We start from the raw sequence: 23,648 nt of genomic DNA, 5'->3' as shown, positions 1-23,648 counted from the left end.
CCCGCCCCCACGCCCCTCTCTCACACGCACCCACACAAGTCAGCTTTGGGAGCTCTCGGCGACGCCCAATGCGTGCGCCGGTAGGGGGGAGTGTGTGCGCGCGTGTGTGAGATGTGGATTGTGGCAGGCTGCTGCTGCTGATGGGAAGTGTGCTCTGTGTGTGGCGCTGCGCTGGCGTGCGACGCGCGCGTGCTGTGTACGTGTGCGTGTTGCGGTCGCGCGCGCGTCTGCGTGTGCTGCGCGCGCGCTGCCGGTGTGTGCACTGTGTGCTGTATTCTGTTGTGCGCCCTGTTTGTGCAGCTGGGAGGCGCAGGCTTGGCTGGCAGGGCTGCGCGGTGGGCTGCGGCGCGCTGCGGGTGTTCGTGCGCCTGCCTGGTGGTGTGCGGCGGCCGCGCAGCCCGCCCGACCGGGTCGTCGGCGGCCCAGGGCGCGGGCATGCGGTCTGCGCTGCATGTGAGGCTGTGTGCGCGGCTGGCGCGTATGTTTCCGTGCGGCGAGGGACGCGCGTATGTGTTCACGCTGCGGGCGCGGGCGGGCGCGGAGGGCGGCGCGGTCTCACCGCGGTCCGACGCCCGTTGGTCTTCTGCGTGACGAGGCGGGCGCGCAAAGTGGCCTTGCCGCCATCGCGTTGCTGCGAAGGAAAAAGAATCAGGTTCTTCGGCTCGGATTTCATAAAAAACGGCGGTTTTGGACGTGGACATGGTATCATCTCGACTTGGAGATCTCAAGGGCAGGACCAGAGACTGACGTGAGATCTGCCCCTGCATGCGAGGGGTCAAACTGCGGGGGAGTCGCCACACGAGGGCAGGCGCGGCGAGGGCAGCGGCGACGGGGAGAGGTAGGCGAGGAGGCCATCGCAGCGGCGGAGCTGCAAGGCGCGCCATTGGGCGAGGCGCTTGTCGGCGGCCACGTCGACGGCCTGGAGCTCGGCGGCGAGCTGCGAGCAGCGCTCGACCAGCGAGGGTGCGGGGAGGCAGCCTGCGCTCGCCTCGAGGGCAGTGAGCTCCTCAGCTACCATCCGCACTCGGTCCACCGGCTCGGGCGGGGTGGGCAGCCTCCGAGGCGAGAGGGCGAGCGAGGCCGGCCTCGGCTCGGCCTCGCCCGCCATTGGGCGCCCCTGCCCGACTCGACGCCCGACCGCCTCGAGCGCGCCGTCACGTGTCCGAGCCCGCCCCTTGGCGGAGCCGTTGACCTTGGCCGTGGGGCTGGAGCTGTCGGGGTCGGAGAGGCGCGAGAAGGGGAGGGAGAGGGGCCGCCCGCAGCACGAGGAGGGGCGGGCGGGGCACCGCCGGGCGAGGAGGATCATGGCGGCGAGGGCGCCGGCGGCGAAGGCCAGCGGCCACGCAAGGCCGTAACCGGCCTCCCCTGGTGCGTCCCGAGCTGCTCCCTGGACGAGGCCCACAAGGTAGGCTAGCGCGGCCGGCGGCGAAAGCGGCGGCGGCGGTGGCGGCAGCGGCGGCGGCGGCGGCGGCGGCGGCGGCGGCGGCGGCGACGGCGGCGGCGGCGGCGGCGGCGGCGGTGCCGGCGGCGGCGGCGGCGGTGCCGGTGCCGGTGGCGGCAGCGGCGGCGGCAAGCTCGGGGCGGGCAGGGAGGGTGGCGGGGAGGGCGGCGACGGCGGCGATGAGGGCGGTGCGGTGGGGGGAGGGCCGAGCGGCGGCGACGGTGGCGGCGGCGGAAGCGGCGGCGAGGTGAGGATGATGCAACCAACATCAAACGGCGAGCGGCACGGCGCGGCCTCTGCGCGTATCTTGTCGTTGCAGCAGAGCTTCTCGCCGCCGCTGCGCGACGTGCAGCCCCAGTCGTAGCCGCACTCGCCGCAAGAGGCGGCGCAGCACACGGGCGCCGCTTCGGGTGAGACGATGCCGCACGAGCACGAGGGGGCGTCCGCCGGGAGGCCGGCGGCGCAGCTTTCCTGCTTCGGCGCGAGAGGCCCGGGCAGCCGCATCAATGCGTCTCGCGCCACGAGGACGGCGTTTGGAGGCGGGGACGGCGGTAGCGCTGGCGGGGACGGCGGTAGCGCGGGCGGTGGCGAGGGCGACAGCGAGGGTGGCGGCGGCGAGGGCGGCGGGGGCGAGGGCGGCGGTGGCGAGGGCGGCGGTGGCGAGGGCGACAGCGAGGGTGGCGGCGGCGAGGGCGGTGGGGGCGAGGGCGGCGGCGGCGAGGGCGGTGGGGGCGAGGGCGGCGGCGGGGAGGGCGGCGGTGGCGAGGGCGACAGCGAGGGTGGCGGCGGCGAGGGCGGTGGGGGCGAGGGCGGCGGTGGCGAGGGCGGCGGTGGCGAGGGCGACAGCGAGGGTGGCGGCGGTGAGAGCGGTTGGGGTGAGGGCGGCGCGGGCGGAGACGCGGGTGGCGGCGCGGGCCGCGGGGACGGCGGCGGCTGAGGCGGCAGCGGCGGCGACGACGGTGGCGAAGAGGGTGGCGGACTCGGCGGAGTCGGGGGGTTGGGCGGCAGCGGCGGCGGCGGATATGGCAACGGCGGGTATGGCAACGACATATTGATATTTCCAGCGCCAAAATCGTGACGCTGTCCGAAAAAAGGACAAAAACAACAACATACGAGGTCGACCTCGCGGAACCCCATGCGGGACCGGGAGGATGCGATGAGGTGAATGAAATCAAGCTCTGGACGCCCCTCCTCAAGACCTCCTCGCCGGGCGTTGGCAACGCCTCGAGTGGCGGCACGCCCGCCTCCGTTGGCCACTCCTACGCCTTCGGCAACACCGAAGAAAAGGCCCGCCGCCTAAACATGGGCTGCAAGGCGCGCGGGCAGCCCGGCCAACCCTTCGACCACAAGACCGGCCACGGCTACGTCAAGGCGCATCGCGGTTTCTACCACGACGCGATCTTTGTCAAGCGCAACAACTTCAACCTGCTGCTCCACGAGACGTTCGGCGGCGGCTTCTCGCCCACCGCCGTTCTCAAGCTGCGCCGCCTCGCGCGCAAAGTCGCGCGCGGCAGCGTTGACCGCACGGCCTACTCGCCCAAGTACTCGCTCTCTTTTATGTCCCACCATGCAGAGCGCATCTCTCTCTCTGTTGTGCGAGGCGTGAACCGCGCCATTCGCTCTCACCTGGCAACCCTGTCTGCACGTCTCGCGCGCGCGTGAACAGGGCTCCAGGCCCCAAATTACGTGTGAGTGTTAGAGTTGTTTGGTATTGCTAAAAATCTCTCTCTCAAAAAAGGATTTTACGCGCATCACACAACACTGGAAAATTAGGATTCCTACATCCACAAGCACAGACAGTCGAGAAGGGAGAGACATGTGGCCCTGAGTTATGTGTACGCCAACTCAGGGTGTGTGGCAGCCACGCTGGCTGTGTGTCTTGTGAGCTTGTTTGTGTCTGTGTGTCGGGATGTTACTCATTACAAGAAACACTGTGCGGCGCCTCCCAAGCCAATGGTGTCTAAGGGTCTCTGGCACTCCTGGACGCATGCACAGTCACAACGGAGTAGCAATGTTCGGAAGTGTCCGAGCGGTCCCGAGCGGTCCCGCGAGCGGTCCCGAGCGGTCCCGAGCGGTCCCGAGCGGTCCCGAGCGGTCCCGAGCGGTCCCGAGTGGCCCCAGAGCACCCCAGAGCCTACCCGAGAGCCCACGGCCGCTTGGCAGGCACCTACCACGAGCCTATTTCTTGTAATGACTAACATCCAAGCACAGACAGTCGAGAAGGGAGAGAGACAGCAACGACAGTCAGAAGCCAGCGCTGGGTACCAGGAAGGCGAATGCGATGACGGCCTCTAGTGTGAGCTCTAGCTAGTGAGCTCATACGCACGCCGGCAGATCGCGACTATATACAGCTAGTTGTTAGGAGCCGACCGACCCTCGCGTCCGGTGCTCATCGGCCGGGCGGGCCACCCGCCCACGCGCCGCCTACGCGCAGCGCGTGCGCCGCAAACTCGCCCGCCGAGAGCGCCGGCGAGTCGCCATCGTTTTGCATGACCTGCCTAAAAGAAAGAAAGAAAACAGACCAGCCCAAACGAGGGTCGAGGGATGGGGGAGGAGGACAGGGTCCACACCTGCACGAGCAGGATTTTGGAAGGACGATCAGGGGCACAGGTGGGGCTCTCCTGCTCCTGACAAGGGACACGACAGGCTCGCAGCGCGGTGCACGGTGGAATCCCAACTCCACTGGCGGTCTCATCTCAGTCTAGCGACCTGCCTCCAGCTTCTCACTGGCAGTCTCTCGCAACCACAGGCACACTGACACAGGGGTGGCAGGGGCGGCGGCAGGAGTCTCCCACATACTATGCGGGCCTCGCTAGAGGTGCGTCCTGTGTGTGTCCTCGCCCTTGAGGGTCTTGAGGGGGAAGGAAGGGGAAGGGGCTGTTTGTCTGTGCATGCATGCATGCATGCATGCATGTGTGTGTGTGTGTGTGTGAGAGAGAGTTTTTTGTTTTGTGTGTGTTGTGTGTGTGTGTGTGTGTGTGTGTGTGTGTGTGTGTGTGTGTGTGTGTGTGTGTGTGTGTGTGTGTGTGTGTGTGTGTGTGTGTGTGTGTGTGTGTGTGTGTGTGTGTGTGTGAGGTTGTTGTGTTGTGTGTGTGTGTGTGTGTGTGCGAGCCGCCCCGAACGACCATAATTAGTGCCAGTCTGCTGGGGAAGGCAGCGGAGTCGATCGCAAGGGGCCCATAGGGGTCACGCGGAGGGAGGCGCTGTTAGCGGCGGAGGAGGCGAAGGCGGCCGCGCGGGCGGCGGAGAAGGCGGCGCGGGCAGCGGAGGGGGGGAAGGGCGGCGGCAGCGGGCGGCAGTCCCGCGAGGCACGCCGGCGGAAGGGTTCGTCTTCGCGGGGCGGGGTGCGCACTGCGCGCCGCGAGGATGAGGAGCCTGAGCCGGGGGAGGGTTGGGAAGGGGGGGCGAGGCCGGAGGAGTATGACGGCCTCTTCGACGGCCCATAAGGGGCCGTTGTCTGCTGTGCCTTTTGTGGTGCTAGTTCGTGCCAGTCTGCTGTGAGAGGGGCTTGGGCTGGCGAGGTACTCCCACGCCTCTCGGGGTTTTTGTCTGGCCGAGTCAACCCGAGATGCTGGGGCGAGCCTCGGCGAGACTGCGTCAGCTGTTCCCACAGCAGGCTGGAAGTACCTCGCCAGGGCTTGAGCTCAGAGAAATCTTTTAGGGCGCTGTTGTGGGCACGGCTGGCCGCGAGCGCTTTTTCATGTCCCTTCTGCCAAAGGAGTCGCTCCGGTCTGACGCCCAGGAGCCGGCGCCACACGCCTCGCACTGCCCTCGCTGCGGCGCCGGCCGCTGCTTTGCCGCCGCGAGCTCGTCGAGAGGGACGAGCTCGAGAGGGAGCACCGAGTATTTGGATACCTCTCTCTACGTCGACGTACGGGCCAGGCTCCCGTGGCTCGTCGGTCTAATGCTAGTGCAGTCGCTCTCGGGTGTCATCGTCGAGATCTTCTCCAGCCTCATCTCGGACCACATCGTACTGACCGCCTTCCTCACGATGCTCGTCGGAGGCGGCGGGAACGCGTCGGGCCAGACGATCGCCGACCTCGTCCAGCGCCTCCGTACTGGAGAGGAGTCGACCGCAGACTCTGGGAGGCCGGATGGGTGCGAAATGTGCAATGAATGAGCCGGTTCATTGGTCAGGTGTCGCCCGCGGACTTTGGGAGCGTGCTCGCGCGCGAGGCGTCGATCGGCGCGATCCTCGGCCTGACAGTGGGCGCCTGCGCTTTCCCTCGCGTCTCGCTGCTCTCCAAGCACGCCGGCCTGGTCGACGCTGTCGCAGTCTCTAGATGCTGACGAGTAGCACTCGACGCGACACGTGTACTCGACTCTGGTGCACGGCGTTGCAGCCGTATTTGCTGTGGGCATGGCCTTTGTGTTCTCGCGAGCCGAGTGTAGCGTGCTGATCAGTGCAGGACACCGATTCCCACCCCCCCCCTCACATGTCTTCAACCACTAGGGAACGAACGCCGCGCGCGCGCGCGCGCTCTCTGCACTAGGTCGCAATCTCCACCGCGTACGCGATCATCGTCTTCCTCGCCAACGTCGTGGCCGTCTGCGTCGTGCTCTTCCTCGACCGGTACGGCCAGGCCGCCGTCGGGTCTCCGCCGGTCGTGCAGGCGGTCAAATAGACTGCGCAGCACCCACCGCTGTCGCGAGCGGCCTCCGCACAGTCCACGCCGCGGGGCTTGCACGCACGCGCACGGCAAGACAGCCGAGGCTAGGACCGACACCCGCCCGATTGTGGGGGCTAAGCCTCGCCCATACACACCATCGAGGTCCTGGCTGCACCTCGGCCGCACCTCGGCTGCACCTCTGCCGCACCTCGGCCGCACCTCGGCTGCACCTCTGCCGCACCTCGGCTGCACCTCGGCTAAACCTCGGCCGCACCTCGGCCGCACCTCGGCCGCACCTCGGCCGCACCTCGGCCGCACCTCGGCCGCACCTCGGCCGCACCTCGGCCCTCCCATTGAGCGTTGCACTGGTCGAGGCGTCCAGGCAGCCCCTTCACGACAGCAGTACTCGCGGCCAGGTGGTGGTGGACGTGGTCGGCACAACCATCGCGTGCGTGGTGGCGCACCACGTCTACTCCCTCTTCAGCAGTGCGGAGGAGTCCGCACCGAGCTAGCACCCGGTGCCTTCCCGCACGCGCCGGGCCATTTTGCGTGAGGAGCCGAGCGAAGCGCGGCCCGACACAGTCGTCGTCACCGTAACCTTTGGGCCTATTGCTACGGGCGGGGACCTTCCCTTCTACCCATCTCCTAGTAGAGGTGTCCGTTTTTATTTAGAGCCAAAAGCATGTCCACAGCACACCGCCAGGCGCGCCTACGCCCCCACCCGCAGGCCCGCACCGCCGGCGCCGGGCGGCACTGCGGGGCCTTGGCTTCCCCTCAGGGCACAGGGGAGCCCCACCTCCCAGGCTGAAGGCGCCCCCATTACCCTGCCCCTGGCGTCACCACGACCGTTTGGCTAATCTGAGGCGCTGTCGCGGGCCAGCGCAGATCGCCCGCGCCGCTCTGCGAGGCCAGGTAGTACTCGAAGTCCGCGTCCCTCGCCACGTGAGACTCGTAGACGCCGCGCGCGATGGAGGTCAGCTCGACGGCCGAGTACTCACCCTCGCCGAGCGGTCGGATATGGAGGGTCGGTGCGGAGGTGCCGCCCAGCTGCAGGGCCTATTCAAAGGCATCACGGACGGGTGTCAACATGCTTTCACGGCCGAGGATGCTACGCGTTAGCGCGCCCGGATCAGTGTCGCCTCACCCGCGTAAGCGTGCGTCCGTGGCGTCGTCACCACAAGCACCGGCGCGCCAGTGTAGTCGAGGGAGGGCGCGGCGCCGGCTGGGATCGCGTATCCCAAGCCCGTAGCCAGGGCGCTGTCAAACTTGCTGATCCTCCCCTTCCACGTGACGATCTCGTGGTTGATGATCTCGCCGAGGTCACTCACGTTGACGATCCGCTCGATCAGGAGGGTGATAATGCGCTCGAACAGCCGCGCCAGCGCAGTTCGCTGCTCGAGTGCGGTCGCAAAGGAGCCGCTATTCATTGCCGCCTCGAAGACGCCACGCACACAGCCAAACTCTCCTATCAGCCGCAGCCCCTGCATCGTCTTGAGCCAGTAGCTGAAGCGCGCGCGATTGCCGGTGCCAACCACCTCGGACTCAAGGGACTCGAAGGCGTCGACAAAGCTATAGCTGGCGTTCAGCTGCGGCCACGTCGTGCTGCCCTCACCGCACGCCGCGTTGGCAAGTATGACGCCGGGACTCTCGTAGCCGTCCCCGTCCCAGCCCACCGGCTGAGGGATGCTATCCCAGTCGATGCCGCTGAAGAGCTCGCCCACCCGTGCCGCAACCGTCGGCCCAAATTGCCGGCTCGCCCACGCCTCGTACATCGGCCCCATCCATGCGCCCGCGTCGGGAGGGAGGTCCCTGCTCGGGGGGCTGCCAGTGGAGCCACGCGCCCACACCAGATCCTTCATGCCGTTGATGTTGGAGCCCATCACCGTGGTGCGCCACTGCTCGGCGATGAGTCCAGTGCCTCCCTTTGAAAGGGCCGCCACGGCGTCCTCGTGCAAGCGGTATGTTGCGATCTGCGGCTGCGTGATGCCCCAGTCGAATTCGAGCCACGTGCCTGGCCACTTGACGCGCTCGGCACTGGGAGGGAGGGAGGGAGGGAGGGAGGGAGGGAGGCGCTAAGTCCTAAAATCTTTTTTACCCGTCCGCACCTGTGTCGAGCCTGTCTGCTGTGTGAGAGAGGGGGTTTAAATTCTTTACAACTCAAGTCTTCTGGGAAGCATTTTTCCAAAAGCCCCAAGGGGGTGGAGTTCGCCGTCGAAGGGACACGTCCAGCGATCGCCGCCACGATCCCCTCACCGATTCGAGGCGGCTTTGCTGGCTCTGTGCTGGCGATGCACAGGTTGCTCCTCTACGCTCTCGCTGCCATGATCGGCGGTCCCTTCTCGTCCGACCCAGTGGTGCAAGAGGACTACATTTCACCTCTTCCCGGTGCTCTGCGTCGCAGCCTCATGGCCGTCCACGCATCCGGCCGATCGAAGCACAGCGCCGTCCCGTGGCGTCCGGAGATGGATGCCTTCGTGCTGCTGCGCCACGTTCGAGACGGCATCTCGTTGCCAAAGGTGGCAGAGCAGTGGCCGTTCGAATCCGCCACCAAACGAAGCAAAGATGCAATCAAGTGGCGATGGAAAAAGGTTCTCAAAAGACTCGACGCTCTCAAAAGGCTAGGAGGGGAGGTCGGGCCCCGCGCCCGTCGCACAACTATCGGGATGCGACCAGAAGGAAGGACCGAGAGGTGGAGGAAGACGCCCCGGAGTGAAAGTTGGGAGACCACGAAGAGGGGTCCGGAGTGGTGAGGCGCCGGGTGTGGGTGGGCGTCGAGTCCCCGTGTGGGCGAGTGTTTACTAGCTCCGAGTAGAGGGGGCGTTCTGCTGCTAGGGGAAACCTGGAGCGCGGAGCTAACCCTCGGAGATCCGTGTTTACTTTAATTAGGCGGGGCGGCGCAGCGGCCGGCTGTCTCGGGTTGCTCTGCTTGCGCGCGGCGCCGAGGCTTCCCACTTTGGAGGAGGGTCGGCAGACGAAGGGGAGGAGGAGAAGGAGGAGGAGGAGACGGAAGGGCAGGGCACCTACCTGATCTGATCGCGGGCGACAGGTGAAGCGCTCGTAGAGCGACGCTGTCTGCTGTCCCATGCTATCCAGGGCTTATCGATGGCAAGGGAGAGCGAGAGCGAGAGGGCGGGCCGGGCGACCGCGCTCGCAATTCGTGTCGCATCGCGTGGCGGCACGCGTGTGTTTATTTTGCGACAACCTTCTTGGTAAAGAGCTGTGTGCACAGTCCCTGCTGTTCCCCCTCTCTGTCGCAACTCTACGGTACCCCATCCACTCTACACCCTGAGGGGCGACCGCCACACTGGGGCGTGTGCGGACCGTTTCTTACGCTCGAGTCTCGACTCACGAACCGCCCTCCCCCGCGGCCTCGGCGCCTCGATGAAGGGGGCGCTAGCCTCCCTGGACCGCGCGTCTGGAGACTCTGGAGACGCAGGCACGCCCTCTCGCCCGCCGCGGCGCGCTCCTGTCCCACGTGCGTTGAAGAGGGCGAACGGCACGATACGAAAAGGCAGGGCGAGGCGGATGGAGAAAGAAGTGCCCATGAGGCCATGGTGGAGGGGAGGGACGGGAGGACGAAAGAAGGGCGAGGAGGACGACCGCACAGGCCGCGAGCAGACAGCGCCTGCTGGCCACTTCGAGACATTCGCCAAGAACGCTAGCTACATGGGAGGGCTTCGTGAAGGATGGATTGAAAAACATTCGAACAAAGAAGACGGGAAGAACTCGCTGTAAGGGTTTTGGCCCATGCGCATGCTCTTCCTCGTGCTCGCCGCGCGCTCGGGAGCCGGAGTGGCGGGGTCGGAGCTCCTGCAACGGCGCGAGTGGCCGCGAGGGGTCGTGCTGGGGCTCTCCAGAGGGCGAGACCACTACGCGGTGCTCGCGGCGGCGCACGGGGCAGCTTCAGCTGAAACAGAGCCTCAGCAGCGCCTTCAGGCAGTGCAGCACAACGCCAATGGCCTCTCTGGAGCTATGCGGCGGCTGGCGGGCCTGTGCGATGGCGCCGATCCGTGGGCTCGGGACGCGCTGTCGGCTCGCGTGCCGGTTGCCGAGCCAGCCTGGCTGGCGAGAAGCGCCAAGGCCTTCCCTGCATTCTGGGCGCTGCCCAGAAGTGCGCAGCACCTTTGCTGCGCCGACGGGCGGCCTCGAACACAACTCGGCCTTTGATATCCGGGCGGTGCGGGATCGAATCGAGAAGGACCAGGCGAGGGGGGAGGCGACGCGACTACTGGGCAGTCTACGGCCTGATGCGGAGAGGGGGGGGGGAGAGGCGGGGCCGTCGACGAACCCGGGCCCTGCCCCCCCCCCCTCCCGAGGGGAGGCGAGAGCTAGGCCCCCCCCCACAAGCGGGGTGGACGGCCGACGCGTAGAACCACGGCTGGAACGGCCGCAGAGGCAGGGGGCATCCCCCGAGGCCCCGCCCCGGGAGGTGCGGCGGCCGGCACCGCCACCGGGCCCGCCCCCGCCACCACCACCTCCGCCCCCGCCGCTGGAGCGACTGCTGGGTCGAGGAGCCGCCCCTGAGGGTCCACACCAGGCGGTGCGGCCGCCAGTGCCGCCATCGTTCCCGCCACTCGCACTGCCACTTCCGCCCCCGCCACTGGAACGGTTGCAGGGTCGTGGGGCCGCCCCAGCGGCTCCGCACCAGGCCTTTGGGCCGCGAGGGCCGCCACCGCACCCGCCGCCCCTGCCACCGCCTCCACCCCCGCCGCCGACGGGGCCGCCACCGTATGGACCCGCTCGGAATAACCTGGGGGACCCGGGACCGCCCCGCCGGAGGCTGGTGTACCCGGGAGGAGGAGATGGGGGAGGGGAATTACCGCGGTACGAGAGCGGACCCGCCGGCGAACCGGAAAGCCGAGGCCGGAGGGCCCCGGGGGGGGCTTGGGGTCAACTGTCGGAGGAGGCGAGAGATGACCTGACGCGGCCTCTGCGAGTAGAGTCGGGACGTACGGACGAGCCGAGGACGATAGAGAGACCGCAGGGGCGGGCGCGAGTCCTCGACCGAAGAGAGCTGGCCCCACTTCCCGGGGAGGGGCGGCGTGGCGATCCAATGCCGCTGCCCTCGCCCGAGGAGTCGGGCATGGAATCACCGTCGGTGATGGCGACAGAATCGGACAGAGAAGACGAGACGGTGGCGGGGCCGCGGCTGAAAAAAGCTAGGAGGGGAGGTCGGGCCCCGCGCCCGTCGGATGATCATCGGAAAGCGAACAAGAGGAAGAACTCAGAGGAGAGGGGAGCCTCCTCCGGAGTGAGGATGAGGACCTCGTGCGAAGGGGTCCTGAGCGGTGACGTCGTGTGAGAGTGCGTGTCGTGTTCATTATAGCTCCGAGTAGAGGGGGCGGTCTGCTGCTAGGGGAAACCCGGAGCGCGGAGCCAACCCTCGGAGACCCGTGTTTACTTTACAGCCCTTGCCCTGCGAACGCGCACCCCCGGGGCTAGGGCTCTCTTGCCCGCAACCCGATACCGATCATCCGGCCCGCTGGGTGCGCTTCTGAGCTCCTCGGCCCTGGATGTGAGGTTACTGACTGCACTCCAAGTGCTCCAAGGGACGGAAGGCACCGGCAGATGATGCAGTGACGTGAACCCCCCCCCCTCACACACACACACAGACACACACACACACACACACACACACACACCGCTCACCCACGCGCACTGGGGGCCGTGCACCTAAAATCTTTTTTACCCGTCCGCACCTGTGTCGAGCCTGTCTGCTGTGTGACAGAGGTTTAAATTCTTTTTATCTAACGAAGCCCGAAATATCGACTTGTGTGTTGATGGTGATCACCGTCAGCGAGGCGGCCCTTCCCTGCACCACAACTCTGGTACCTCTGCTTATCACCCCCTATGCCCCACACAGTTGATGGAGCGCTGGAACAAGAAGCCAAAGCAGGCAGCCCCGCCCTGGCCACTCAACTCATCGGGCACCGACATCGTCGAGGGCATCATCATGCAGGCGACCGTCACCACTTCGGACATGCTCGATCTGCTAGCCGAGTGCCTCTCCTTTGAGGCAGAGCAGGAGTGGGTGCCGGCCGCCGCCGGCTGTCAGCTCTGCGGAGGTTTCCCGTACTCGACGAAGTGCGACGTCTCGCGCCAGTTTGGCGTGTGCGGCTGTGTGGTCGCGGCCGAGATGGAACAAGCGGCATGCACACACTCAGACACAGAAGAGGGTCCCACTGCAAGTGTGTTGTGATGCCCTTGCCCACGTGTAGGCGGAGGCTGAGGCTCGCCAGGCGCAGGCCGCCGCGTTTGCCCACACAGTCAAGGGGGTGCGCTGCCGCCCCTCCTCCCTGGCCCTCTCCCCACCCCTTCCCTCCGCGGGCCCCAAGCCCTGCCAGCGCCCCGTGCGCAGGTCCTGTACGGCGCCCTCCCGCTCTCCCTCTCCTTCCCGGACATCGCGGAGGGCCTCCTCGCCGCCCAAGGTCGCGCCGACTCGCCGCCGCCGCCAACCCACGCCCAGTCAAACTAGCAAGGAGAAAGGACGACCCGTCGCTTGCGTAGGCCGTACGCCTCTCGTCTGCCCCTTGCCTGGCGTCGGTGGCCCCAACCGCAAGCGCGCCCGGCCGCCACTCGCGCCTCCCTCCCGCCCGGTCGCCCGCCGCGACGCGCCACGCAACGCGCCATAGATGCCGAAAGGGGACACTGCCTGACGTCAACACAACCTGGAGAGCGAGTCCTCCGCTCCAGTAACCCTCATCTCTTTTGATTACACGCTAGGCACCACACGCTACAACCGGCTCGGCCGCCGCCACACCTGAATGAGGAGGCTAGCCAACGACACAGAGTCTGGCGAGACTCGGACAGACTGACGCCGACCGTCGGGCGACCGCGAGGCGCGGCAGAGCGCCAGTGCGGTGGACATCAAGAAGGTGTGGCGCCCGCATGTGCATGTGCATGTGGTGAGTGACGCTTGAGGACAAGGATGGAGCATTGCATTGTTAACAGCTTTAGAGAGATCGCGCGTCTTGTTTTGGACCTCTCTCTTTCGTTGAGTTCTACTACTTACAAGTGTGAGCCGTAGACCGTGTAGAGTTCTACACTGTCACGAGCCTCATCTCTCCCAACGTCTACCCGCTCTGGGCTCTGCGGGCCGCCGCCCGTTCTCGCCGCCTTGCGTTGTGACAGATGCAAAACGCAGGAAAGCCTGGGTGCCCTGGGGCCGCAAAGAGGGGTAGCGAGATGGCTGGTGCGGTCGTGGGCGAGGTGAGGAGACGCCTCCATAGCTGCCTCACAGCCCCCTCGCTCTCGTTCCGTCCGCCGCCCTGTGCCTCGGCCGCCTGTCGACCAAGGACGGCGAGGGAGTGCTCCGCGTCTTGCAGCAAGTCGAGCGCCGCCTCCGCCTCCGGGGCCGCGTGGAGCAGCACCTGCCGCACCGAGGCATTGGGCACCACCTCGCGCTCGGTGAAATGGCGAAGGGTGTAGCGTGCAAAGCTTTGCGCGAAGCAGCGCAGCCCAACGGCCAGGAATGCGGCGCTGCTCTCCGCCCGTAGCCGCAACGAAGCCTCTAGGGGAAGCTTGCCGACCAGACTGGCGATGGCGGCCGAGGCGCGCAGCGACCACGAGACGGTGGCTGCGGTGATGCGCGCCTCCTTTACCTGCTTCAACCAGCCCTGCCTAGCCGTCCTCGCGAAGGTGCCCGCCTCGTCTAGCTTGGCTAGCCTCCGGGGAAGGCGCGCGCGGCCACCGCCCCTCTTGTCTTGGCTTGCGCACGCTTTGCCTCTTTGGATGCATTCGTAGGGCTTACACCCCCCTGCGTAGTGCCAAACGTTGTACGCTCGCTGACAGCGCCTGTAGCTGGCCGGGGAGTCTCTCGGCGAGACGGCGCTGCAGTGGGCGGAGCGGACGCACTGAACCCGGCTCAGCTCTGCGCCGAGCTGGTGCCGCACCTACCAGGCGGGATTGCATCGGAGTAGTGATGCGGAGCGGCGAGGCGAGTCCACTGCCCCGTCTCTGTGTGGTCACGGCGCGCCCGGAAAAAGTAGTAGAAGAAGCCCTGGTCGATGCCCACGCCGACCATGACACCCCAGTCGTCCTGCTTGAGGAACGGCAGGATGCCCACGCGCTCGGTGCGCCTAGCGGGCGCGGACAGAAGGGCGTCCGGGACGCGCGAGGTGTCTGGGAACGGCGCTGACTCCGCGCGATTTCCAGGCGTCGTCGGTGGCGGGCACGACGTCGCGAGGGAGACCAGCCAGATCCCAGCCGTGCGTATGGTTCCAGCCCACGTCGGCGGTGCGTTGCAAGAGCGCGATGCCATCTTCAAAAAGCGCGAGGGAGGGCTTCACCTAGATAATGTTGCTCGTTGGGGCGAGCCATGCGGACGGGATCTGTGCGCGGTGAGGGGAGAGGGCTTAGAGGGGCGCTCACCAGCAACAATCCCCCGTTGACCGGCGCTGACCCGTCTGTTCTGCTGAAGAGCACCTCTTTGCGGCGCCGGAGACAGCCGAGTGCAGCCGTCCACTCCGCCGCGCCGCGCGCCGCCCTCTCCAACAAGCTTCCGGGGGACGTGGCGGGCAGCACCTCCGTGTCAATGTCGAAGAAGGCCACGAACTGTGAGAGGCGAGGGCGGCGCCCTTTGAACTCGGGCCCTTTGGTCTCCGTGTGTCATAGTACGGTGTCCAGTGTCCTCGGAGAGGCGCCTCGGCGCCCGTCAGCGCCATGATCTGCCACTTGAGCAGCGTGGTCCAGTACCATGCTTGCCCAAACTTCAGCCCGCCTCCCTCCTCCGGCTGCAATCGCGCCGCGGCCAGCGCCTTCACCTGCCGTAGCGGCCGACGTGCGCTTTCGTAGCGTTCTCTCGGGCTCTCTCCACCCCCTTCTCTGCGGCAGGTGACTCACCGCTTGGACCAGTGCCGGGCGGTAGGTGTTGTGCACGACCACCGCGACGCCCTCGGAGGAGAGATGCGCCCCATCGCTCTCCTCGAGGCAGCGCGTGAAGAGGCGGATGTCCACCGGTCGCCTGGCAGTCTTGCTGATGGCGGAGGCGAGCGGAACGGCCTGCGCGCTCCACAGAAGGAGCGCGGCGCGATTCGGTGGGCAGATGGAAGCGTGCTGGCCAAACGGATGCGGCTCGTGAAGCGTCGCGAGGGAGAGGAGGCGAGCACGCGGCTCGGCCATTTTGGGCGGTAGGTAGGTAGGTAGGTAGGTAGAAAGGTGAAGAACAGCCAGGCTCGGACTGGACGATGGCGGCTAAGAGTCCCCTTTCGCCAACATTTCGTGTTGCTGCGTCAACACTATCTGCGGCCAAACGTCGCGAGACCTCGCAGCGAGCAGCTTTTTCAGTGTATGTGGCTCTTACGAACATATGAGGGTGAAGAAGCACAAGCGCTTGGAGCAAGGGAACTGCCACGTATGGGTCCCAGACTAGCACCCCACCTCGCGAGCCGACGTTCTGGCTCAGCGAGGTTGCTGCGGAGCACTCGCGGACCGGTTCTTTTTACGAAAGAAAGAGAAATCAACGCAAGGCCGACAATGTACCTACGAAATTAGCTTTCAAATCGAACAAATACTCAGAATTCTTTCCTTGAGGACCGCATATCGCCGAACTCGCTTCGAGCCCCCGCATCCCCTGGAGCCACATCCCCTGCTGTCGTGGCTTTCGTCAAAAGTCTCCACGGCCTCTGTGCGTATCGCCATGCCGTCGCCGGACGCGCCTCCGCGGCCATTCAGCCGCGCCCAGACAGCCTTCATGACGCGCTCTGTCTCTCAGTCCGACAGAGCGCCGGGACGGGCTCGGGCGCGCTCGGAGGGCATGCCTCCAGCGATGGCGTCCGCGCTGCCGCTGGTGCGGCGGCGGGAGGCGCACGCCGCCTTTGCGCTGTCCACGGACTTCGACTACACCGCGTGCACGTGCGACGCGTATCGCGATGCGTCCGCTGGTGCGTGCCAGCGAGGCAAGTACGCGAAGATCCGCGAGTCGCTCGACCACGCGTACCACGGCGTGTACACGGCGGAGCGGCAGGCGCTGCAGGACCGGCTGGTCGACGCGGCGCTCGAGGGCAGCGAGCCGCAGGCGCAGCCTAGAGACACCTCCATGCCACTCCCCGGACACTTCCTAGACACTGCCTGCCTGGACAGTTCCTAGACACCGCCTGCCTCCTCCCGAGGCACTGCCCACCACTGCCTAGGCAGCCGTCCCTAGGCACCGCCTATAGACGCGTCCAGGACACGGCCCGCACTCCCGCAGGCGCACCCTTGGCTGCTGTACACCGCGGGCGCGATGGGCGCGGGCAAGAGCCACACTGTGCGCTGGATGTGGGAGGCGGGGCACTTCCCGCTGGAGGCGATCGTCCACCTCGACCCAGACCTCTTCAAGACGGCGATGCCCGAGTGGGACGGCTACGTCGCGCTCGACCCGATGAGCGCCGGCCAGCGGACGCAGCGCGAGAGCGGCTACCTCGTCGAGATCGCGCAGGCTGCCGCCATGGCGGAGAGGAGGCGTGTGTCTGCGGGTGGTCGGCGCGAGGACACGTCCATGGGCGCGTCCGCGACACGTCCAGGGCACGTCCGTAGGCACATCTGGGTCGACGGCTCGCTGCGCGACCTCAACTGGTACCGAGCTGTGTTCGGAAGCATCCGGCGCTCTCACGCCGCCGGCGTATACCGCGTCTCCGGAACCGCGAACCTTCTCCGAACCTCCCGTCCGATCTCCTAGGCGCGACCACCCGGCGTACCGCCTCGCAATCCTGCACGTCACGGCGAGCGAGGAGCAGATCTTTGCGCGCGTGAGGCGAGAGCTAGCAGAGAGCTATGCCGAGAGCTATGCCGAGACCTAGCCGCGACCTGGCCGGCCGAGACCTGGCCGAGACCTAGCCGAGCTCTAGCAGAGACCTAGCAGAGATCTAGCAGAGACCTAGCAGAGACCTAGCCGAGACCTAGCCGAGGTGTAGGAGGAGGCGCCTCCCTTTGCTCACAGGCGGCGAGGGGAGGAGACGGGGCGGTACGTCGGTGAGGCAGAGGTGCGCGACTCCCTCGAGCGCGTGCCGAGGTCGACGCGTGCGCTCGTGCCTCTGGTCGACTTTTCGGCGGTGGTGGAGGCGCCGCCCTCCCCGCCGGGATTGAGACGAGATGGCGCCGAGAGTTGAGCCGAGAGTTGAGCCGAGGTTGAACCAGGGCTGCGCCGAGACCGCGCATCCTCTCCAAGGCTGAGCCGAGGCTTGGCTCCCCCAGGCATCGGATGATTCGCCGCGCATCCTCTCCTACTGCGACTCCGACCGCTGCCACGTTGGCAGCGAGGCGTGCTACGACAGCGGGTGGAGCGACAGCGCCTGGCACCAGATCTCGTGCCGATTCGAGTCGGTGCCGGCGCCCGCGAGCCAGTCCTCGCCGCTGCCGCGCCGCAGCGTGATGGGGAGCGAACCCTGAACTCTCTGGACCTCTGAGCTCCGTGCAGCTCCGTGTTCTGCCGTCGCACACTCTCCGGTGTGTCCAAGCGCTACCTAGGCCTTCAGTCAGCTTGTGTGTGTTCAGCGACCATCTCTCAGATTGTTCTCGGCGACTGCGGGCGTTGTCGCGTTTCGTTGTGCGCCTGTGCCGTGAAGTATTCAGCAGTTTCGTGTCCGTGACGCGGCGAGGACCGACGCCTATGAGGTACGTATGTTGCGGGGGAGCAAAGGGGAGCTAAGATTGTAAGAAGCGCCCCAGCCTTAGCCACAGGACCCCGCAGACGTGAGACGATTGGGATCGGTTTGCGGGCTCAAGAGATGGTGTGACAGTCGGGCGGCGTGGACTGGTGGTGCCGCGCCCCAGGCCTAAGGCCGCCTTGACCTTTTGGGGGGGCCCTTGTCCCTTGGGGCCCAAGCGTTTTCTCTCTCTTTCCCCCTCTCTTTCTCTCTCTCTCTCTCTCTCTCTCTCTCTCTCTCTCTCTTTCTCTCTCTTTAAAGCTGGTTTCCCCCCCCCCCCCCCCCCCGCGCGCGCACTCTCCCTCTCGCGCGCTGTGCACCTCGGGCGGCTCGGACGGATAGAGCGGCTCCGCTGCCGGCGAGCTGCCCAGACCCACCAACGCCAGAGCCAGCCTGAGTTAGCTTGCTTGGGCGTGGGGTGTTTCAACGTTGGGTTGTGGGCTGGTGGCGTGCGGGTGCGGGTTCGTGCGGGTGCGGTGCCGGTGGGGGGGGCAGTCCCTTGCCCCTTTCCAACCTCCCGCGCCGCCGCATAGGAGGGGCGTCGGGGGGAGGGTTGCGGACGAATTTGAGCCGGTGCCGGCAGCGGAGCCGCTGTACAACCTCCTCGAGCACGCCAGAAGGTGACGCCCGCCCGCCCCCATCCACAACTTGAGGCCAAAACCACCCCAGCTGCGAGTACTCACCCCGCCCTCCCTGCCACCTCAGGCGGCTTGTTCTCAAGCGGGCAACCAGCGACGACACGGACTGGGTGACCAGATTCGCGGGTCTCGCTGTGAGCGCCATTGGCACCGCCTCTGGCTCTGGGTCGCACAGGCTCATTTATGGCCGAGCGAGCCCCGTCCTCCGTGGCCCTTGAATCGTGGCCGTCGCCGCTGCGCACGGTGAGCGGCGCGCCGGTGCCCGCCCTTGCCTTCGGCCTCGGCACGCGGCACCGCCACGTCTCGGACGACGTGACCGCCAACGCGCTGCGCGCGGCGCTGCACGCAGGCTTCCGCCACATCGACTGCGCGCGCTTCTATGGCACCGAGGCGATCGCGGGGCGCGTGCTCGCGGAGGGGCTCGTGCCGCGCCGTGAGCTCTTCCTCACTTCCAAGCTGTGGATGACGCACCACGACGACGCGGGCGTCGCCGAGAGCGTCAACGCGTCGCTCGCTGCGCTTGGCCTTGAGTACTTAGACATGCTGCTCATCCACTGGCCCGTCGCATGGACGCGCGATAGCGACCCAGCGGACAAGGCGCGCGGCGTCACGCCGCGCGCCGACGTGCCGCTCGTCGCGACATGGCGTGCGATGGAGCGCCTCGTCGCCGCCGGGCGCGTGCGCGCGCTCGGCGTGAGCAATTGCGGTGTCGCCGAGCTCGACGAGATACTCGGTTCGGACCCCGCCGTGCGACCGACAATCAACCAGGTGGAGTGCCACCCGCAGTGCGCTCAGACCGCGCTGCGCGACGCGTGCGCCGCGCGCGGCGTGCGCCTAGCGTGCTTCGGCCCGCTCTGGCCGCAGCGCGCTGCGGCTGAGGGCGGCGGCGGCGGCGCGGCGGCGGGCAGCGCGCGTGTCGTGTCTCTGTGGCCTGTAGCCGCCGCCGCACACGGCCGGTCGACGACGCAGGTGCTGCTGCGGTGGCTCATCCAGCGGGCGTGCATGCCGGTGACGACCTCGTCCAACCCCGAGCGCGTGCGGCAGTCCTTCGGCGCGCTCGACTTCACGCTTACCGACGCCGAGATGGCCGCGATCAACGACGCGGGCGCGCGCGCGCCTTTCCGGCGCTACAACCCCTTAGGTTGGCGCGAGCCGCCCGACGCGCTGTGGTTCGCTCCGGATGATATCGATGCCTCCGAGTCCCGTCCGAGTCAGGCACAGAGTGCCCCGGGAGTCCTAGGGTGGTCTTGAATAGCTAGCCCCTTGTGACCCAAAAATATCTTTTATGGTCAACCGCGACCTGAAGGTGGTTTTCCAACGGGCGAACGGACCCGAGCGTGCAAACTCGGCGCTGAAATAACGCATTAAACATCGCGCGGAACCGCAGCGCCGCTACACCGAATCGATCCGCGCGGAAAACGCCCTCAAGACGCGAAAACGCGAAGCACAACAAAAATACCGTTAACCATTCGGGATTGTAAGAATAGCTGTTGAGCTCTCCAGAAGACTGGTGCCTGATATGCTGCCTCCCTGCGGATGCTGCCGGCGAGCCTGGCGGTCCGCTGTACTACAAGGATGTGCTGAGCTGCTGACTCGATGCCCCCCGCAATCTTCTACCCCCACGACTCGGAACGCGAATGTGACAGGACCATCGGGTCCTTCGGCCACCAAAGCGAGATCACCCGAGAGCAGCTGAGTCTGCCTCTGGCCTCGCCTCCCTCTCCTCCAGCGTCCAGGCATTCGTGGCATCCTATGGGTCGTCCAGAGTATCGACCTCTGGCTTGTCAGCCGCCCCACCGAGGGCACCATGAAGTACAGCGATCGCCATCTCGCTGGCCTCTCCGCAAGGCCCCCCGACCGCGTCGAACTTAAGGGGCAAAGTCGGCTTTCCCAAAAAGGCCTGTTTTCTCGTTTTTCATGCACAGCCGGACACAGCCGAGCCTCGGGCGTCCAAATCGGGGGCTGTGGGGTAGACACGGCACCGGAGGCTTGGCCCGGGGGCGAAGTGAGGGGCGGCGAGGGCGATCGCGAGCACCAAGGCGACTTGCGGGAATCACTGCTGCACCGCCAGTGGCGCCCAGTCCGACGGCCTGACGGCGACTCATGGACTTTTCACGGGGGGGGAGGCTGCCCACGTGTTGCGTATGACCTATGCGCGTGTAGCGGCTGCCGTATCGCCAGTGTTGAAGTGATTGTTGAAGTTATCTTTCGCTGGGGGCAGCCCGGCAAGGCTACTGCGAGGCCGCAGCAGCAACACACAAATACGGCCGCCGGGGACCGATCGGCCGAGACGGCTAGCGCATGACCAGGGGAGCTGGCAGACTGTCCTCACGGACCAAGACACATAGCTGAGAGGGCACCTCCGACGCTCAGCCACCAGTAGCAGTGTATCTCTCAGCTGAGCCTGGAGTTGAGGCTCGGGCCGTCACGGGAGGGGAGCACGGTTTCATCGGAACTGTCGCGCAGACACGAGCGGCAGCACGCGCCAGCGCGGTGGCAGGGGTCGAGTTGCGATCGCCTATGCGTTGAACAGAGGAGTACTGGCTCCTCTCTGCCTAGAGACTGCAGTGTCAGTGTGGAGCCGCAGCATGCCGCCCGCTCAGACTGCGGCTGCTACCAGCCGCAGTGACTGCGCCGCGAGCGCCGTGAGCGTGTCCAGGCTGACAGACAGGCGCAGGCAGCGAGGGCCGAGCGCAGGCGCAGCGGCGCACGCAGCGAGGCACCTGTCAAGCAAGATCCGCACGCCGGGAGCGTCGCTCGGCGTGGGTTCGCTCAATTGAGGCGCCAGATCCTCGCGAGATTCTCTGACGCAAGCTTACCTTTATATCTATTTTTGGAGTTTGGTTTGGAGTTTGGCGCCGCGCCTTTAGAACACATAGAGAAACGAAACTCCAAACCAAACTCCAGAAAAAGGATATAGACGCTATGAGACATGTAATAAAGAAAAACAGGGCGGCTTTTCCTTCCCCTCTTCAGACTTCACGCCTCCACAGGCCAAAGTTGGACCCGCGCGAGATCGCCCCCTCGCGCCGTCCGTCGGGCCCGAGCTGTATGTCCGTACCAGAGGCCTCTCCCGCCCATCGATCGCCTCTGGGCTGACTCGTGCGAGCGGTTCTCCGTGTGTCGATGGTGGCCAGTTGCCGGCACTGGTTTGCCGGAGGCTGCAGCACACGATGGCTGTGACGCGACAGATACCCCTCGGTGCTGCTGAGCGGGTGCCCGACGCGTGCGCGTAGACGGAATCCGACCCGCGAGGACCCATTCGAACCGTTGGTAGCGCTCCACCTCCGACCGGACACGTCAACTGGCCCTGCGTTGAGGCTGCTGCGCACGCATACCGCCAGGGTGCTCACCACGCAGATGCCAGAGACGCGCCGACCGCGGCTGCCTCGACTACACACGTGTCCACAGACCTCTCCGGCTGACCACTCGGAGATCGGCAGGGCGCGAATTCGCATTTCGGTTCTTCCTCAGAGACAGAAGGCCCACTCGGCATGCTGCGAGGCAACGCCAACATGTGGCATAAAAGTGCACTCCCTGCCACAGAGAGCCACTCGGTGCAGCCGCGCAGCGGGCTCGTGGCATCACCCGATCCGTGTGGAGTGCACGAGGTGCTCGGCGACGGGTGCAGCCCTGATGCGAGCCGTGCTGGCATGCTCACGCTGTGCGCCAAAGGCTCGCCACCGCCAGGGTCACAAACCTGGTCCGCAACGCGATTGTGGCCCTGGTGTGGTGGCTTCCTCGATGGCTTGTGACCACGGCGAGCGAACATATGGCGACCGGCTGCGCAGCCCGACGCTGACTTGGCTCACGGGACCCACAAAGCAGCTATCGCGCAGCGCCCGTCGCTACACGTAGACAGTGAACACTGGATACGTCCAACTTGGTAAAATTCGGTCCAGCTGATTAACGGCGCGGGCTCTACCAACGGGACCGGCCCCAGTTTCGGCTGGGGCTGACAAGCTGCCGAGCCCAAATCACTGTGAGAGTCGTGATTTCTTGTTGGTTTTCAAAAATTTCTCTCTCTCTAACACAGGTACAAGAAAGAAGAAAGAACTTGTTGGTTTTCAAAAATCCATCAGGTTCAAGCGCGTCGCCCGCATCGAGCGCGAACAAGCCCCCGGGGAGCGACTCGGAACCGGTTTCTTTTGTTGCAACGGAAATTCTATGTGCCAAAATTCTGCCCCTCGAACAAAAGAAAATATAAAAGAAAACTTCAACGGTGCCGTTCTTTGTTGCGGCCGGAATTTCTTCTTCTCGCGAGGTCGCGCTTTCATTTTCTTTTCCTCGCGCGTGTTAGAGAGAGAGATTTTTAGCAATACCAAACAACTCTAACTTGTCGTGTTAGTGCCAGTGCGCGCCAGTCCCGTGCCCAGTGTCGTGCGAGGGCGTTGGGTTAGCGCGCGCACACACACACACACACATGCATGCATGCATGCACAGACAAACAGCCCCTTCCCCTTCCCCCTCAAGACCCTCAAGGGCGAGGACACACACAGGACGCACCTCTAGCGAGGCCCGCATAGTATGTGGGAGACTCCTGCCGCCGCCCCTGCCACCCCTGTGTCAGTGTGCCTGTGGTTGCGAGAGACTGCCAGTCAGTGAGAAGCTGGAGGCAGGTCGCTAGACTGAGATGAGACCGCCAGTGGAGTTGGGAGTCCACCGTGCACCGCGCTGCGAGCCTGTCGGTGGCCCGCCCGGCCGATGAGCACCGGACGCGAGGGTCGGTCGGCTCCTAACAACTCGCTGTCTATAGTCGCGATCTGCCGGCGTGCGTATGAGCTCACTAGCTAGAGCTCACACTAGAGGCCGTCATCGCATTCGCCTTCCTGGTACCCAGCGCTGGCTTCTGGCTGTCGTTGCTGTCTCTCCCTTCTCGACTAGGTAGGTAGGTAGAATCTCGACTGTCTGTGCCTGTGAATGTAAAAAAATCGCGATTTTGTGGCTGGACAAAGCTGGGCGTCCCCCCCGCTGACACAGTAAATGTCGTTGCCAAACCCGCCGCCGCCGCTGCCGCCCAACCCCCCGACACCGCCGACTCCGCCACCCTCTTCGCCACCGTCGTCGCCGCCGCTGCCGCCTCAGCCGCCGCCGTCCCCACCGCCCTCGCTGTCGCCCTCGCCACCGCCGCCCTCCCAGCCGCCGCCCTCGCCCCCACCGCCCTCGCCGCCGCCGCCCTCGCCCCCACCGTCGTCGCCGCTGCCACCCTCGCTGTCGCCCTCGCCACCGCCGACCTCGCCACCGCCGCGCTCGCCCCCACCGCCCTCGCCGCCGCCACACTCGCTGTCGGACTCGCCAGCGCCGGAATCGCTGCAGGCGCCACATACGAGCGCCA

General features: G+C 66.1%; 8 protein-coding genes across 8 annotated transcripts; 6 read left to right on the top strand and 2 right to left on the bottom strand.

Annotated features, from left to right (window-relative positions):
* Positions 1-717: 717 nt before the first annotated feature.
* EMIHUDRAFT_363940 (hypothetical protein) lies at positions 718-1,396 on the bottom strand. The gene has a single exon (XM_005785870.1). It carries the CDS (start codon positions 1,304-1,306, stop codon positions 776-778), a length of 531 nt encoding a protein of 176 aa, XP_005785927.1. The 5' UTR covers positions 1,307-1,396; the 3' UTR covers positions 718-775.
* Positions 1,397-1,859: 463 nt separating this feature from the next.
* Positions 1,860-2,378, top strand: EMIHUDRAFT_111774 (hypothetical protein; the record flags this gene model as incomplete). The annotated part of the gene is made up of 1 exon (XM_005785869.1): positions 1,860-2,378. One exon carries the CDS (start codon positions 1,860-1,862, stop codon positions 2,376-2,378), a length of 519 nt encoding a protein of 172 aa, XP_005785926.1.
* Positions 2,379-5,115: 2,737 nt separating this feature from the next.
* On the top strand, positions 5,116-6,739 carry EMIHUDRAFT_441569 (hypothetical protein). Its single transcript, XM_005785868.1, has 4 exons — positions 5,116-5,507; positions 5,579-5,710; positions 5,935-6,054; positions 6,468-6,739. The coding sequence occupies exons 1-4, from the start codon at positions 5,142-5,144 to the stop codon at positions 6,561-6,563; spliced, it is 714 nt and encodes a 237-aa protein (XP_005785925.1). The 5' UTR covers positions 5,116-5,141; the 3' UTR covers positions 6,564-6,739.
* A 3,059-nt stretch (positions 6,740-9,798) lies between these two features.
* Positions 9,799-10,218, top strand: EMIHUDRAFT_229628 (hypothetical protein; the record flags this gene model as incomplete). The annotated part of the gene is made up of 1 exon (XM_005785867.1): positions 9,799-10,218. One exon carries the CDS (start codon positions 9,799-9,801, stop codon positions 10,216-10,218), a length of 420 nt encoding a protein of 139 aa, XP_005785924.1.
* Positions 10,219-11,815: 1,597 nt separating this feature from the next.
* On the top strand, positions 11,816-13,118 carry EMIHUDRAFT_441567 (hypothetical protein). Its single transcript, XM_005785866.1, has 6 exons — positions 11,816-11,852; positions 11,915-12,199; positions 12,270-12,326; positions 12,410-12,479; positions 12,559-12,669; positions 12,775-13,118. Exons 1-6 carry the CDS (start codon positions 11,832-11,834, stop codon positions 12,813-12,815), a joined length of 585 nt encoding a protein of 194 aa, XP_005785923.1. The 5' UTR covers positions 11,816-11,831; the 3' UTR covers positions 12,816-13,118.
* On the bottom strand, positions 13,060-15,171 carry EMIHUDRAFT_229626 (hypothetical protein; the record flags this gene model as incomplete). Its single annotated transcript, XM_005785865.1, has 6 exons — positions 13,060-13,167; positions 13,290-13,667; positions 13,742-13,845; positions 13,948-14,129; positions 14,668-14,813; positions 14,893-15,171. 6 exons carry the CDS (start codon positions 15,169-15,171, stop codon positions 13,060-13,062), a joined length of 1,197 nt encoding a protein of 398 aa, XP_005785922.1.
* Positions 15,172-15,805: 634 nt separating this feature from the next.
* On the top strand, positions 15,806-17,418 carry EMIHUDRAFT_229624 (hypothetical protein; the record flags this gene model as incomplete). Its single annotated transcript, XM_005785864.1, has 6 exons — positions 15,806-16,033; positions 16,241-16,497; positions 16,567-16,605; positions 16,709-16,778; positions 16,983-17,084; positions 17,224-17,418. 6 exons carry the CDS (start codon positions 15,806-15,808, stop codon positions 17,416-17,418), a joined length of 891 nt encoding a protein of 296 aa, XP_005785921.1.
* Positions 17,419-18,496: 1,078 nt separating this feature from the next.
* EMIHUDRAFT_363933 (hypothetical protein) lies at positions 18,497-19,604 on the top strand (the record flags this gene model as incomplete). The annotated part of the gene is made up of 1 exon (XM_005785863.1): positions 18,497-19,604. The coding sequence occupies one exon, from the start codon at positions 18,497-18,499 to the stop codon at positions 19,562-19,564; it is 1,068 nt and encodes a 355-aa protein (XP_005785920.1). The 3' UTR covers positions 19,565-19,604.
* Between the last annotated feature and the right edge of the window lie 4,044 nt (positions 19,605-23,648).

Source organism: Emiliania huxleyi, assembly GCF_000372725.1.
Source record: "Emiliania huxleyi CCMP1516 chromosome Unknown EMIHUscaffold_157, whole genome shotgun sequence".
Lineage (NCBI taxonomy): Eukaryota > Haptophyta > Isochrysidales > Noelaerhabdaceae > Emiliania > Emiliania huxleyi.
This window is presented reverse-complemented; position numbering and strand designations above follow the sequence as displayed.

What these genes read in the sequence shown, in the direction of transcription:
- EMIHUDRAFT_363940 (XM_005785870.1), bottom strand. Translation starts at nt 1,306, where the DNA reads ATGATCCTCCTCGCCCGGCGGTGCCCCGCCCGCCCCTCCTCGTGCTGC.
- EMIHUDRAFT_441567 (XM_005785866.1), top strand. Translation starts at nt 11,832, where the DNA reads ATGGTGATCACCGTCAGCGAG. An exon ending in TGGTGATCACCGTCAGCGAG is followed by an intron (nt 11,853 to 11,914) that starts GCGGCCCTTCCC and finishes TGCCCCACACAG; the next exon opens with TTGATGGAGCGCTGGAACAA. An exon ending in TTGCCCACACAGTCAAGGGG is followed by an intron (nt 12,327 to 12,409) that starts GTGCGCTGCCGC and finishes CCCCGTGCGCAG; the next exon opens with GTCCTGTACGGCGCCCTCCC.
- EMIHUDRAFT_441569 (XM_005785868.1), top strand. Translation starts at nt 5,142, where the DNA reads ATGTCCCTTCTGCCAAAGGAGTCGCTCCGGTCTGACGCCCAGGAGCCG. An exon ending in AGCGCCTCCGTACTGGAGAG is followed by an intron (nt 5,508 to 5,578) that starts GAGTCGACCGCA and finishes TTCATTGGTCAG; the next exon opens with GTGTCGCCCGCGGACTTTGG. An exon ending in ACGCCGGCCTGGTCGACGCT is followed by an intron (nt 5,711 to 5,934) that starts GTCGCAGTCTCT and finishes TCTCTGCACTAG; the next exon opens with GTCGCAATCTCCACCGCGTA.